At 50.1% G+C, this 15,557-nt stretch overlaps 1 protein-coding gene across 2 annotated transcripts; it reads right to left on the reverse strand.

The window, feature by feature from the left end:
• Window positions 1-702: 702 nt before the first annotated feature.
• Window positions 703-14,059, reverse strand: SPINDOC (spindlin interactor and repressor of chromatin binding). 2 transcript variants are annotated; one of them, XM_007438250.4, is made up of 9 exons: window positions 13,879-14,050; window positions 12,551-12,617; window positions 9,759-9,956; window positions 8,302-8,586; window positions 8,062-8,163; window positions 7,228-7,320; window positions 6,330-6,449; window positions 5,443-5,493; window positions 703-1,888 (listed from the first exon to the last, which is right to left on the reverse strand). In XM_007438250.4, exons 1-9 carry the CDS (start codon window positions 13,939-13,941, stop codon window positions 1,455-1,457), a joined length of 1,413 nt encoding a protein of 470 aa, XP_007438312.1. In that variant the 5' UTR covers window positions 13,942-14,050; the 3' UTR covers window positions 703-1,454. The 2 variants fall into 2 exon arrangements, with proteins under 2 accessions (XP_007438312.1, XP_087993523.1); XM_088137397.1 differs by lacking the exon at window positions 703-1,888 and adding an exon at window positions 1,895-2,620 and having other exon boundaries at window positions 13,879-14,059.
• Window positions 14,060-15,557: the final 1,498 nt, after the last annotated feature.

The raw sequence follows: 15,557 nt of genomic DNA on the forward strand, positions 1-15,557 counted from the left end.
GCTCTAGAAAGAACGCATGGCAACGCAGACAGGAAAAAGTGCCTTGCAACATGCGTGCCGCATATGTGCTTCTGGGAACTGGTTGAGCTTTTCCACTAAAACATTTGCCGCTGTTCCTCTTTTGCCGGGGTCGGACCGGAGAAGCAAACGTCCTGCTGAATTCAAATCACGCGGAAGCATTTTTGATCCTCCACGATTGTCCTCCATCCCTAACTGGCCCCTTTTACCAGCGAGAGGCGCCAAGCGAAATTGCACGGCAATCCAAAACGAAAAAGTTTTCAGTGGTTTTATTGTAATTAGCAGCAGCATTAAGGATCCTTTCCCTGGAACAGAAAGGGAATAAATGCTTCTTTCTAAAACAGGGGCTACAGAGACTTGCTGCCCTCCTGCAAGGGGAGGCCTGCACCTGCTGAACTGCTGCCTGTCACCTGGATAATAAAGGCACACACAGAGGACACGGCTTCTTCGCACGCTGTTATCAAGCCAGGGTTTGCTTAGCTGAACATGCCATCGGGCAGACGCTAAACCACAACGCGAACGACAGGATAGCTCAGCGCAATGCGCGGATCCGGCCGCCCCTTCTCTGCTCAAGAACTCTAACGAAATGAAAGAGAAAAGCCTTTTCCTCCCGGCAGGAGTACGAACAAAGCAGTGATCAAACACAGAACGTACATAGACAGAAGGAGACCTAAAAAGCCACAGTGGATCGTAAAAATAATTTACTGCTCCCTTCGGGGCATGAATCCGCGTGAAGGCCCAGGCGGACGTTTCTATCCGCCGGTCGAACCAGGAAGCCAAAGCCCGGCGTCCCTTTAATTACAGCCGATGGACGCAGCAACTGCTACGAAGTGTCCTCCCCGTGGCAAAGGCAGTTCCAGCAATGAGGTGGCCAGTGTCTTCCTGCAACCTTTGTGGGGACAGAAGTAAAAAAAGGGGGGGGGGCAGGAAAAGGGCCGTCTGCAACTCAAAAAAGATTTTCCCCTGAGTTTTCTCTTTTTTTCTTAAGTCGTCCCTGATTAAGGGGAGGCGGCGGCAAACGCTCCCATCTCTCCTTGCAGATTTGGGTGCTTTCGCTCTCTGTTCTCATCATCGGCTGCGGGGTGGAGCTACACTGGTGAGAAAGGAGGCAGGGAATGGGATGGGCCAGAGAGAAGGCAGAGCTGTTTCTGCTTAGGACTGAAAATTAGCGAAACTGAAAAAACGAAACAAAAAATAAGCACGGTTAAGAGTCCTGCGGTTGAAGAACTGCGGCAGAGTGAGCCCAGGATCTGCTTATTTTCTCCAGCGAGGGAGGTCTGAGTGATGGCGTTGGGGCGGGGCTTCTGAGGAGGGGCGGAGCCTCCTTCCCTCAAGCTCCGCCCCTAGGCCTGGTCCAGAGTTCTGTCATCTTTTAACCCTTTCTCTGGGCTTCCTGCGACGGACGGAGTGGGGTTGGATGGAGAACCACCCACCCTTCACTTCCTCGAGACCTGGGTGGGCGGCTGGCCCCGGCTCTCCCAGACTTCGCGGATGGTGCGGCGGACTTCGCGAGGCATCTGGAGGGTCTCGGCGTGGCACTGGAGAATGTGCTGCTTGACGGTGGCCAGGCAGATGCGTCTCAGCGGGTACTCGCAAACCATGCACACCAGGTGGCCGGTGGCGGCATCGAAGTCCACCAGGAAGCGAGCGCGCCAGGTGGGGTTGAAGGCCTTGCCTAAGAGTGGGGCGGCCTCCTTGCCTGTGCGAGCTCCCCGTTTGCCCGCCCCCTGAGCTGCCCCACAGTCTTTGGGGCTGCTGCCGGTGGAGCTGCCCAGGGGGCAAGGGGGGGTGAGGGCGTCCTGGCTTGGGTGGAGGTGACCGGCAGCATCCCTGGAGTGAAGCCGCAGCAGAGACACGGAGCAGTCGCGATCTGGGAAAAGAGGCAGGCCGTGCGTAATCTTTCGGAATGGTTTATACAGTCCACCTTAAGCTCTCTGGGCAGAGAGACATGGATGCTACACTACATCACGTCTGCCGGGATGAGGTTTTACATGACTCCCACCCCCCACTTGGAAATGACTTTGTAGGTAGCCCTTGATTAATGTCCACTTGTTCAGTGACCGATTGAAGTTACTATGGCACTGAACAAGGAGACTTACGACGGGTCCTTGAAGTTGTGGCCATCGCAGCATCCCCAGAGCCATGTTGATCGCGATTCAGGTGCTCGGCAATCAGCACACATTTACAACGGTTGCAGCATCCCACGGTCATATGATTGCCATTTGCGACCTTCACAGCCGGCTTCCAGCAAGCAAAGTCAATGGGGAAGCCAGCAGGAAGTTGCAAGTCACGGTTGCATGACGTCGCGCTTAACAACCTGTGTTGATTCACTTAATGATTGCAGCCGGAACTGACGAACCGTGGTTGCAAGTTGGGTGCAGTCACATGATTTTTCACTTTATGACCGTGTCGCTTAGTGATGGAGTTGCTGGTCCCAATTGTAGTTGGTAAGCGAGGACTTCTATTGACCACCAGGAGATGGTATGTGACCAGTTTTGTCCCAGATAGTCCCACACTGCCTCCTGGTGGTCAGTGTAAGTAAGAACGTGCATAAGGAAGGGCAGCAGTCTCCAAGCCACGGATCTCAGCATTCCTAGCCAGCCTGGGTCATGGGTAAAGGGCAGATGAGTTCCTGGGGACTTGAAAACCACAGTGCTGGGACTCAAGAAACGCAGCCCCCAGAGTGGCACCAAAGTTACGGCCCCCCAAACGACTGGCCCTTCTTGTCTCTGCCATTCCCACCCTCTGCCCCCATTGACATCTCAACCAATCCAACCTTAGCTGGCCAAGCCATGAAAAGCAATGTTGTTTTCTCCACCTGCCTCTTCTGAACGTACTCTCCCCTCCCTGGATGTGAATGACTTAAACCCTTAATTAATTTAAAGTACTGACACACCTCTTGGTATGTTTAAAACTCCACGGGGGACAGAAAATCGTTCCCACAAATGTAGGCCATAATATGGTCTGCCTCATTTAAGACATGGCATGTGAAATCAGCCAACTGCTGCTAATTCAACAGGCTGGTTTTAAAGCAAACCTGGTTTGCTGTGGCATGCAAACCCAGTCTAGACCAGTGTTTCTCAACCTTAGCAACTTTAAGATGTGTGGACTTCAACTCCCAGAATTCCCTGAGAAACACTGGTCTAGATGAACACAGCATTTAGCAAAGAAAAGGCGTGCAATGGCCAATTTATCTAAAATGCTGGCAGCCCAAAACAGGGTTGTGGTTTGTTTGCTGGTGAGTAGAACCTCACCCGGGTTCATACCCCTGATATTAACCCTCCACCAGTCTCATTCTGAGCCTGGCCTACCTCGCAGGGAGTTTATGTGCATGCAGTGTATGCGAAGCAATCATAACCCTGTGCAACAAAGAATGGATGAAAAACGGAATAAAAAAATGAATTACGAGTAAAAGCATGTTAAGGCATTATGTTGGCCAAGTGTCTAGATGTCTCTGGCCTGCAACTCTCCACAGCTCAAGAACAGCCAAGGGAGAAAGGTGTTTTCATAACAGCTGGAAGGCTGCAGGTTTCTCAGGTCTCCTACAGAAAACGGCCTGCAATTTGTGATGCTTGCAAAGCTTCATTCTTGATTAAGGTATAGATTGCTGGATAAGCATGTGGCAGAGGAAAAATAAAAGTCAGCCACATCTTCTTGTACTGGGGGCAGGGGAAGGGGACCCCCCCCACATTTTCTAACAGTTTTCACTGCCAGTAGAACAAGCCTTTTGTAAGGCTAATAGCTCTTAATTGCCAATTCAAGGCTGAGCATCCCCAATATTTTGCATTTCAACAGAGAGCTAGCTCACAATTTTTTTTTCTTCCTAGTGGTTTTCCTGCAGGTGCAGGGTTCACTTTTTTGGGGGGGTTCAACTGAATGTTTGCTTCTTGGCTGCAACAGGAATTGACTGACCCTGAGAGGCTGAGCAAGAGGGATCGGCCCAAAGTCACCCAGCTGGCCTTCATGCCTAAGACAGGACTCGAACTCACCGTCTCCTGCTTTCTAGCCTCGTGCCTTCACCGCTAGACCAAACTGGCTAGCTCACAATATTGTTGGGAAAACAGCTCTCTCAACTCCTTATTCTAAAGATTGCTATTAAGATCAGAAGGGGAGAGGGAAAACAAGGGACCTTGTGAATAATAATTTAAGAATCCCCCATTCCCAGGAATTTGGCTTCACCTGGTTTCCTCCCTGTAGCAATTCTAAATCTCTGCAGGTGAACAAGCCAAATCCAGACCCATTTTAAAACTCAGTAACCCAGGCCAGATGGGCACCCATTTCATCTGTATTTTAGCTTTCTATTATTAATTTATTTGCCTTTCATTCTCCACTGAAGGAGCAAAAAAACAGTGGATCCACACCCCAACCGCCAAAAACCCGATTCAGCAACCTTTGGGCTGAAAGCATGATAGGGTGGTACATACAATGAATGCAGGGCGACCGTTTTTTTCTCACACACACAACTTAAGATCACCCACTGCAACGAAAGCCAAGGAGATTCAGGAGACAAAGGGATGTTTTTCTTCACCCAACCCAGAATTAAACTGGGGAGTCCCCCCCCATTAGATATGCACCACAGGCTGAAAGTTGGGGCCGGCCTATTTTTTTAATCTACTCATTTCGCACATTTCTGTACTGCTACACTCAAAGACTCTGACCAACGGCTGCTGTTCTTTACAGCCACAGACAGCCTCTGAAATCACACACGGTCTGCCTTGAAGAACAACAACAGGAGAGCAAAACACTTGACTTCTTTCCCATGTCTGCGAACTTCCCAACTTCCCAGATGGCCAAGGTTGGCCTCCATGAGACAGCGGGCTAGACTGGATGGGGAGTTCTGGCCGGATCCAGCTGCAGTGCTTTTTATGTTGGGCGCCTACAACTTTATTAGGCGCTGCTCGCATTTCCAAAATGACTTTCCTGCCCATAAAGACTGAACAAGCACAACAAGGTGCCAAGCAAAGTGGAGTCAAATGGTGATTCACCTCTCTTCCCAGTTGTGTACAATTATTACACTTATGCTAATTTTTGCTCACTAAACCAGAATTCTCTGCAAACTCTTCCAGTTCCTCTGCAATTCATTCTTCTAAAACAATGAGGACTAGCAACTTTTGTTTTTTCAAAGAAAGAGGAACAGCCACAAGTTCTTAATTAGTTTCAGGGCTAACCTTCAAGACCCACATGGACCGAGGCACAAAACAGGGATCGTCTTTCCTTGTAATGGAGAGGAACTTTATCCTATCTGGATTTTTTACTGGACTAAGTGACTGCTGGCATGGGGAACCCATTGCTGATGCCTTGCTGCCCAATGAAATGCAGCTTGAGCTGAAATATGGGACAGACAATCCCCCGCGCCCCATTTTGTGGCCGTCCTAACATCGAACCAATACCCACTATCTCAGAGGAACAAAAATCCATGCTTACCCACTGTTCGCTTCCTTGTATTTGGCTTAGCTCCAGAGCCCTGGGACGGTTCTACAACAGAAAGATATCGCGGCTGTTGCTGTAGGAGAGGCACAACCCAAATGCTCGGCTTCCTGTCCCCCCAAGAAGTTTTCTGCAGTTTTGGGGAACAAATATCAAGCCAAATGCCAAAAGGGTGCAGGCTCTTTGGGGACAGAGGATTATGCCAGGGCACAAACGGTACGTGTTTCTTTAAAGACTTGTGACAGAAGCGCAGCGGAACTAATGCTGCGGAAAGAATTCAGGAGGAGGGATGGAGGGGCAGCGAACCACAGCATGCACAAGAGTGAGAAATGAAGTAAGTGAAAGTGTGGCGGCCAGGAAGAAGCTCAGATTATATTTTGAGTTAGGGCAGCTTAAATGTGCCAACGGGGATGCGTTCCATGGCTAGGTTTACATGAACCTGGACTATGGATTCAACTGGGGCTTTGAATGAGGCCTTTACCTACAATAAATAGATTTATTTAATGAGTAACTAAGGAGGAAGAGGAAGATGATTTACTTTAATTCCACCATGGCTCTGACTGTTGATTGCTCCCAGAGGGCAGAGAGTATATGACTTAAAAAAAAAAACTTCTGCTCTCTGGCACAGAAACGGGAGGCGGGAACATTTCTTTTTTTTAACTTTTTTTAAAATATGGGATAGAAGAGGTTTGCCAGCCAGGGACTGCCAAGATACCGGCCCACCTGGAGGGGAACTGGCTGATTGAGTTTGGTTCTGTTAGAGCAGTCATAGTTAAAGGCCTCATTTGGGATTCGTGCCAAAGCTCACGCAGGGAGTTGTGTGAATATATTCAGAGCCTTAAGAAGCAGGATTTGTACCATTTTGCCCCAAAGTTTCTACCCACCTGGCTGAGAACGGCAGTACAGCTTTAAGGTGAATCCAGCTGGGAAGGAACCATCAGTGAAAATCCGGATTTCAGCAGGTGCCGAACCGGGGAGTCCACATTCTGAGAGCCATTCCTTTCCTAGAGAGCAAATCAATGGTGAAAAAGTAAACACTGTGACGGCTGATTCTCACAAACCCAGAACCAACCAAGTCTTAATATTGGAAGGGGCACTAATGGTGTCTAGCTCCTCTGGCGAAGGAGGAATCTAATCTGAGAAGACAGGATACAAATCTAATACATAAAATAAGCCTAATGACCTTTCCTGCTGCTCTTTCCCTGCAGAATACAATAAAAATTGTGATTTTATTCAAGTACTGATTACGTTTCCAAGCCATATATAAATCAACGAAGAACATTTTCACTGTTTCATCCAGAACCTTGATGACTAGACACATCAACAGGCAGGGAGTTCAAAAGGTGCAGAAAAATGGCTGTGATGCATACAAAGAGAGGAAGGGTACGTTCAGCGTGAAGTGCAACCAAGTTGTGCGATGGGCATACATTTTGTAAAGATCGCCAAAGCCTCTATTTTGCACAAGCTATTTTACAAAACATCTTTTGCTGAAAGTTAGAGAGAGATGCGAACCTCCATTTTTTGATCAAGTCAAACTTTTATCATCTCTATAGAATCAAACCCCCCAAGTTGGTCAGCTTTCAAGCTCCCATTTGGGCTAGGACCTTTAGAGTTTTGAAGGCTGGAGGAAGACCTTCTGAGTTTATTGAATGAATCAGCTTTTGCTTTAGCATTAACAGTGGCGCTCGGCACATTAAAGGGATGACAGACTGGAAGACAGGATTCAGAAGGGCAGATACCCCATGCGCCTAGAAAGCAAACGGTCAGGCAACCCTGTGCTACCTGCAGCCTCCATGGGCTCTCGGCTCCTCGAATCTTTGGCAGGCAGCCTCTGTCGAACTTGAGTTCGCTGTTCGGGTTCTAAGTGCAACCCTTCTGCCAAAAGAGAAAAGATCAGAAGACAGGGTGAGTTCAATTGTGGGTCTCGGACAGTGGTGCAGCTTTGTGGGGGCAGGGCCCCAATTTTGTTTCCTTTTACAACAAAGGAGAACAAAAGCTAAGGCATGGTTAGGAAGCAGCAGCATTTGCACAAAACGTTTATCGAGGTATTTCAGAGATTTTTGCATCTATGTCCGTGCCTCTTGCTAAGTCTGGTAAAGATCACAGTCACCCGAGTAAGTGTCTTGCACGAACCCAGCCAAAGCAGAGCACTGGGGAACTTGGCGCTCTCCAGTTGGTGAACTACAGCTCCCAGAAGCCCGCTGAGAGCGCGGCCTACAGCACAGGATGCTGGGAGATGTCACTGAGCAGCATTAGGAAGGCCCCATTGTTAATAGCTGCATAGAAAGGGGGCTTTCTTTACCTGCCTCCAGGGGCTAAGGCTACTCTTCCTCTCTCAGGGAGAGGAAACCTTTGGCAGCCAGTAGGCAGGGAGGAATTTTGAGAGCCTGTCATAAGCGTACTCACAAAATGGATTCCTGGGGCAGGGATCATGACCGCTGATGACAAGGCTGGGTGCAGCTGGTCTGAACACTTCCCCGGGGGCAGATGGGACAGTTTTGGGTGGCAAAGAACATCAGCAACGAGGAACTGGGTTTCCCACTGGGTTCAGCGAGGTTCTGGGTCTGAAAAGGACACTCTAGGCGGTGACTGCCGTCTCCGTGACCCAGCACTCACCGCAGCGCACTTTGACAGGCCCGCGCTTCCGGCTCACCGGCTGCTCCTCCGAATCAAGGAGGACTTCGATCTCCGCAGGCCGCTTGTTCTCGCTGGGACCGCCTGGGGTGGGAAGGGCCAGAAAGGGAATCAGAAGCTGCAACTGCAGGACCAGGTCACCCGTTTCAAAAACACACCTTTCGGGCAGTTCCGATCGGCCCAGGTAACGCGAGAATAGCAACGCAGCAGGGAGCCATTTACCTGCAGAGGAAGGGGGGGACTCCGCTTCGGGAAGGACTGCCCCTTCGCTCCAGCCCTCCAGGATGTTGCGCTTCTCTTCCAGGCTGAAGTCCAGTGAGTGAGCGTGTTGCTGCAAAATGTGCTCACGGGCTGCCACGGGGCCGGAGGCGGTCAAGATGCCACCGCACACCATACACACCAGCCGCCCGTGATCCGAACTCTCAGCTATCAAGTATTCTTGCTTCCAGGAGATTCCGGGCTCTTCCTGGCCAGCTGGGGTAGCAGACTCTGAAAGTGGGTGTTCCTCTGGGAGAAAATGGGGTTTTCGTGAAAAAGAAGTCTGATTCCATACCCAGAGAGAGTTTTACAACCCACATTCCTTCTCTAAGCATTAGAACAGTGTTTCTCAACCTTGGCAGGTTTCAGATAGGTGGACTTCAACTCCCAGAATTCCCTAGCCAGCTTTGCTGGCTGGGGAATTCTGGGAGTTGAAGTCCACCCACCTGAAACCTGGCAAGGCTGAGAAACACCGCATTAGAAGATACTCAGCTGTTTTAGAGATGGGACAGAGAATGTCTTATTCAACTCAGTTTTAATGCTTCAGGTGGCATGAAAGGTTAAGCTGGCAATGGGCAGCCTAGCATCCCAGAAATACTTGCCTTGTTTTTGAACCCTCTGGAGCGCTCTCTAAAAATGAAACTGGCGGCCTGGGTTTCAATTCTCAGACACAAACCCACTTAAAGTGTGGCGAAAGCTCTGAAGTAGTTATATCGCAACTTTGAAGCAAACCCAAAGAACCCCATACCCTATAAAACAGCACCCCCACCTGAGCCATCTGGGCAATGCCGCCTGCAGGCTGCCCATCTCAGGCTAAGTGTTTCAGGCTGCCCATTTCATATCCTGAATTTCCAGCCACCTTGCTTGCAGTATTGCTTTAGGATGTTGGTATCCTGTCCCAGGATCTGTTGTGATGTCAGGAACAGCCTGCTTGGAAGAACAAACCTGAGGTAGAATCTGGCTACTCCCAGCTTGGGATCCAACTTGGATCTGGTGAATCAACGTGGAAAAGCCAGCACACTTTCATCAAGGTTTGGGAGGGTGGGGGGAATGGAAAGATAGCGGTTGGGGCTGGGAGGCAAGCAAATTAGGTCTTCTTGCTGGAGCACACAAAACGGGAGCTGCTGATACACCTGTTCATTGAATTTAGTAGGCTTAATAAGAACATTTGATCCAACCCCTGTAAAAGTTTCTTCTTTCTAAAGATGGACAACACATCCTAGTGCTTTACAGCCTTGCTCTAATCCTAAACTTGTCTCTCATTCTGGATCACACAGCTCACTTCCAGGCTTAAAATCTTTGGTGCTTGTAAAATTATTTCCCATCACCTTGTCATGCCCAGGGCCCTGGGCACCCTTCTCCGTTGGGTTGTTCCCACTGCCTTTCCAAAGCCACCAATGCTTGTGGGAAACGTTTCCCACCTTTGTCCACAGGGTTTACGGGTGCTCCATCCTGCTTCACCGAGGGACAGACGAGGAGCCGAGAATCAGCAGCAGTTTTCTCCTTCTCCTTGAAGCGTGAGATGGCCGAAGAGACCTCGGTGTAGTCTGCCAGGGGGGTCTCTGCCTTCAGCGCCATGAGAGATTTGGAGGTAGCAGAGTGAACACCCCAAATCCCAGCTGTAGAAGAATCAGAAATATCACTCACCAAAGGAGAAAGGAAGTACTCCACAACTGCCAATTATTCTTTCCCTTACCGGGAAAATGGATAACACCATACAAACATCACAGCAGGGGCTGCATCTGGCTGATCCTAGCCAATCCAGGGAAGCTAATCAGAGCTGGACTTGGTTAATACTTGGATGGGAGACTGTTAAGAAGTTGAAAAAACTTCCCAGAAGGAAAAATCACTTCCGTGTCATTTCCAAGAAAATCGCATGGACATATGATGTAGTCAATGAGAGATATGCTTGAGGAAGTTTATCTTTACACACATGCTAAGGTGCCTTTACACCAAGGTGGATATTGCTTCATCATCCAATATTTTAATTTTAATTATTAAAATTAAGGTATCGCAATTGAACTAAAGTCTTGTTGCTGACATCGACATCTCTTTTTAGAGCTCTTTCACACACACACCCCAGTAAGCCATAGTTTGTTGAAACCTAGCTGATAATAGGCCACAAGTTGCTGGGCTCACACCCTGTGCCAAGCCATAAACCACATTAAACAAACCACAAGAGGCAAATTCTCAGAGACACTAAATCAACAGCAAAATAACACAATAGCTTAGCATGAATTTTTTTCCCCACCTCTCTACAGCTTTCTCCAATCTGATGCCCTCCGGATGTTCAACAAACCAACTGCATAATACACCAATTCATCTGGCTTAATGTGTCTCTAGCTAAGAAAGGTCTTTCTTTGTCTGGCATCTAATCTCTGGGATCTTTTGCAAAACAGAGGGAACGTACAGGAGGGGTTGCAGGGAGGTTAGACAGAGAAACAGACGACTGGCTGATTTCCTTTACAGGTTTTACTGCAAACATACCAGCAGCCAACAATGAAAGAGATGCCACTTGGCTCACTCTGCCTTTATGAGGATCCATGCTGTTGTTAAAATAAGCATGCGATTATCAAACAACAAGCGTGCATCATCAAACAACGGAAGTTCTTCTCAACAAACATTGCCGGTTTAATGCATTCATATTCCAGCCTGCTGCCAAGGCGCTTTAACACACAAAAGTAAAAAAATGTTCCACAAAATACCACGCAGGTTTCAGGCTGGCTCAAGGCCTCTTCTGTTGTGGATAGAAGTCAAGGACCCCAGAGTCTGTTAGCATAACATTTGTGCATCTAGTTTGGTATACCGGCCATCTACCAGCATGTACTCAAGAAAGCGTCCAGTCATTAAACAGATCTGCTTTTCCCCAACCCAGTGTTCTTCAGAGATGCTGGACTACTGCACCCATGATCACCAATTATGCCAGTAGAGCATGATGGGACTCAGTGCCCAAACTGTCCAGAGGACTCCAGGTTGAGAAAGGTTCTCTGATGCTAAGAACGGTAATCATCAGCTATGGATTTTAGGATTTCCTCCAAATACACATATCTCACAGATGAAGCAGCCATATTTATTTATTTAAATGTAGAATCTAAGAGGGGATCAACAAGGGAAGAGTGAAATAAGCAGAACCAAGGTCTGCAAAAAACAGTCTAGCTGTATTGCCTTGAAACTAACCACCAATTTTTGCTTTTCTTCCTCCCTTTTACATTCCTCAACCTCAAAGGTATGCGCTTATCTTGAAGACACAAAGAAGGCTTTGTATTTTGAGCACGGGAACTAAAGTGAACAAAAATCCTAGGAATAAATGGAGTGAAACTGAACCTGTACTATACAAGATTGGAGAGGGGGGAGAGAGAGCCCAGCTGTGTATTTATTTATTCAATTTATATAGCTGCCATCTCAACAACTACTTCCCATGCTGGGCAGTTTTTCAGAAGAGGATCTGAAGGAATGCGAGGGCAGTGCTGTTAACTAACTGAAGTGGAAGCTGGAGAGAGAGCGCGCACTCAAAGAAACCCATCAACTGTGTTTAAACAACACACTAAAACCAAACCACAGTCGCTGCGTTCCTCAGACATCTAGTGCTCCAGACAAAGAAACCATTTTACAGCTTCATCTGACAGCAGGATTCACCCAATCTGCAAAGACCACGGCTAGGTTCACCAAACTCACCAGACCACAAACCACCCCACCCCGTTTTAGCCTGCTTTAATGTACTGTGTGAATCCAATTATCCCTGCTCTTCTTGGGGAGCATTTTTTTTTTTTTAATCAAGTAAAAGAGCCCCATTTCTAATCATTGTTTTCTCATGCAGGAATTTTTTTTAGAAAACATCAAAGGAGCATTCTCCACTCAAAGGTTAACAATGCAAGGTTAAAAATAATTGAAATGCAAAATATTTTAATTGTGTCTATCATACAGATCCCAGCTGGAGGGCAACAAGCGGATCACGCTTTGGCATAAGTAAAGTCTCTCACTGATTCAATCTGCGATGGAAGGGAACCTCATGGAATTTGCCCTTCTGCCCTTGTTTTCTTCCAAGGAGTTTCTACTTCCTAGTCTAACCAACAATCCTTGGATTTCCAAGAGGTCTCCCATCCAAGCACTAACTACCTTAACCCCACTTAGCTTCTGAACTGAGACCTGGTCAGCCAGGTGCCACCATTTGCTGAGACTTTTAACAGCAACATGTGAATTCAGACATTCTTACCTACTGCAGAGGCCTCCTTGGATTGGATGAGCAGAAGGACTTGGTACCAGAAACCACTCAGTGCTGACTAAACAAAGGAAATTAAGCAAAATCAGAGAGAAAAAAAGACAATTTAATTAGTTGCCTACCCCTTGAGGACAAAAAATCCTTTATTTCGTCAGTAAAGATGGAAGAATTTCACTTATTGCCTCTGGAAAAATAAACCTTTTACTCAAAACACATTCACAGCATAGCAACCTAATCTTCCAAGATTCCTCTTCTTTCAACAAGTTTTTAGATTCAGAGTCTCAGCGGACAAAACTCTCCTTTCTGCCCCTGTTTTCTACTTTCCCCTGGATTCCAAATCACTGAATCACAAATACACTGCCCCCCTTCCCAAAAAACACCCACCCACGCACCAGCAGATAGTGGTTTTTCCAGCCAACTCTCCCTCGCTCTGGGCTCCATTTGGTTACTTTCTGGAGCTCTTCAGCAGTCAGGCCAGTTTTACTTTTCAGCTTAGATTCTCACTAAGCCTCCTGAACATATGACCCCCCCCCCCAGGTGAATATTCTTCAGGCTTTTTTCCCACCCATTTGCCTCCCTGCAAACTTCCACTCCTGCCCCCCACCTTTCCCTTTTGGAAGTCCTTTCTCAGATTCCAGCATCTCCCCCTGCCCACCTCCTCCAGATCCACCTGAGGGCAGAGGAAATGAGCCAGCCCCCTCCCCCAAAGCCAGGGAGACTGTTTTATGTGGGCTCCCGGGGTTGCCATGCCTTTTCCTCTTGGTTGCATTTGGACGGGGAAAAGACCAGACCCCCAAGGAACCTGTGAGGGGTATCCTTGCCTCCTCGCCCCCGCTAAACCAGACGATTTTGCACCTGCATGGAATTGCCCCCCCACCCAACTTTGCCCGGCCAAAGGAGGAGAAGCACCAGTTTTTCGCTGGGGGGTTGAATTTAGAGGGGTGGAGGGAAACATTTGAGGTGGGGGTGTAGAGGGATGCAACAAGCAGTTCCCCACCTGTAAACTGGAGTGGAGGGAGACACCCGCCCCTTCCTCAACTCTGGGGGGGTCGCTCTTCAGGGGGGAGGAGATAAAAAGCCCCTTCCTCCCCCCAAAGGCCTGTGTGAACCCACTCCTGGGTGTGTTGGGGGGGCTACCTCAGTCCCTCCCTTTCTCAGATGAGCAATGGGGGGGTTAATACGAGCCCCCACCCCCAGGGGGAGCAGCAGCCCCTCCCCCACTCAGGGGGCTTCTGGAGGGCTCCCCCAGGCTTTCCCCCGATCCCTAGGCGGTGGGGGGGCAAGAGGCTGGAGACCCCCCCCCCCATCCCGAGAGCTCCCACCTGGCCGCGCAGCTGCTGGGCCTCCTCGACGCTTCTGCGGCTGCGGCCCCCGCCGCGCATCATAGAGCATGGCGGCTCCCAGCCACGTAGAGCGTCCGCAGTCGGCCAGACCACTCCCGCTCCCTGGCTGCTCTATGGTCCCATTGTCCGAAGGGCCTTCCCCTCCCCAAGAGGTAGCCGAAACTTCCGGCGAGAGCGGTGAGGGTCATGGACCGATCTACCCTTCCGCATCTCTATGGTAGCAGCCAAGGGAGTTAGACGGCTCAGGGGAAAGAAAGGAGCGCACATTTCCGGTTTAAGGCACGGAGAACTGCATAGGAGGGGCTGGTCTACTTTTCTCTTGGCTCTATGTTCTCTGCCTGGTCCGTCAACCAATCGCCAGCCGCGCGGTGGCTCCCTTCTCCGCCCCCTCGCCTGCCGCGAGGCCAATCGGCGTCAGGGAACCCGTTGGGGGCGTGGACGAGAGCGGCTGGAGAGGCTGGAACGGCCGCCATCTGTTGGGAAAGAGTTGGAACTGCAGGGTAAAAGAGCGCCCTGGTGGGAAAAGGAAGCAAATCGGCAAAGCGGGTGAAAAGTGCTGGAGTCTCACCCCGAGCCCTCTTTTGCATAGAGCAGGCCCTCAGTCGGGGGGGCGGGGGGGGGGAGAAACAATGCAATGACATATAGAGCGGAAAGAGCCCTTCCCAGTTTCTACCTGCCTCCTAGTGGCTGCTCCTTGCAGGTAGGCTGCCTCTGAACAGGGAGGTTCTGACTCGACCGTCCAAAGGGGAAGGTACGACTGGTCTTGAGCCCGGAGCCCCCGGAAGCCAGCGATCCCACGAATGAGCCAGCTGTTTCAACTTCGGGTCTGTCGGCCATCCCGAAGTTAATTCTGGGAAGGGGCTCCCGGGGTTGCCATGCCTCTTTCGTGCCTGAGCTCCCCTGCCTTGGACAGCTGCAGAGCAGGCACGCGCGCCTCGAGGGAGCCGCTCCCAGCATTGCAGCCCCGTGAGCTTCACCGGTCGAGCTTCGGCCCCCCAGCCGAGCCCTCCAAGAGGAAAGCAAAAACCCACCCTTGCAGCAGCGGGGAGACCCCCGGGCCGGGGCGCTGGTCGCGGGGGGGGGCAGCAGCCTCACCCCCGCCACGTCCATCCACCCCCCACCCGTCCTGGACTTGCAAATCGGGTGGCGCCCCGAATGCGCCCAGACCCAGCCTCCCCGGTGGCTGTGCTGCCTGGGGAGGATGGGCATTGTAGTCCCGGGCTCTGGGCTGTCCCGTTGGAGATCGCACTTGATCCGGGCGCCTCCCTCATTTTCTCCCCCGCCGTGAGAGCTGCTGCCTTTAGGAACTGGGCGCGTGTGCACGTCTGAGCGTGTGCACGCGTCTAAATCTCCTCTCCGGCGAGGCGATGAGTGGGTGGGCACGCGGGGGGGGGGCGGCAGGGGCCACATCCTCACCTTTCCTCCCCTCCTCTAGGAAAAGGCGATTAGCACAACCGTGCATGAAAAATAGAGGTATATATACACGCCGACCAGTTTAGGAGAAGGAAGAGGAGGAGGATTTCATGGCCGTGCAAACAATTTTTTTTTCATTTGATTCCCCCCCGGTTCCTCTTCCCCCCTTCTTCCTCCCTCTCCCCACCCCCGCTGCAGAAATAGGCTACGTCCCCTTTAAATTTACCCAGGAGCCTTTAAAGGAG

Source organism: Python bivittatus, unplaced genomic scaffold, assembly GCF_059951505.1.
Source record: "Python bivittatus isolate LINGU-HERP-01145 unplaced genomic scaffold, Pbiv_v1 ctg000180_np1212, whole genome shotgun sequence".
NCBI lineage: Eukaryota > Metazoa > Chordata > Lepidosauria > Squamata > Pythonidae > Python > Python bivittatus.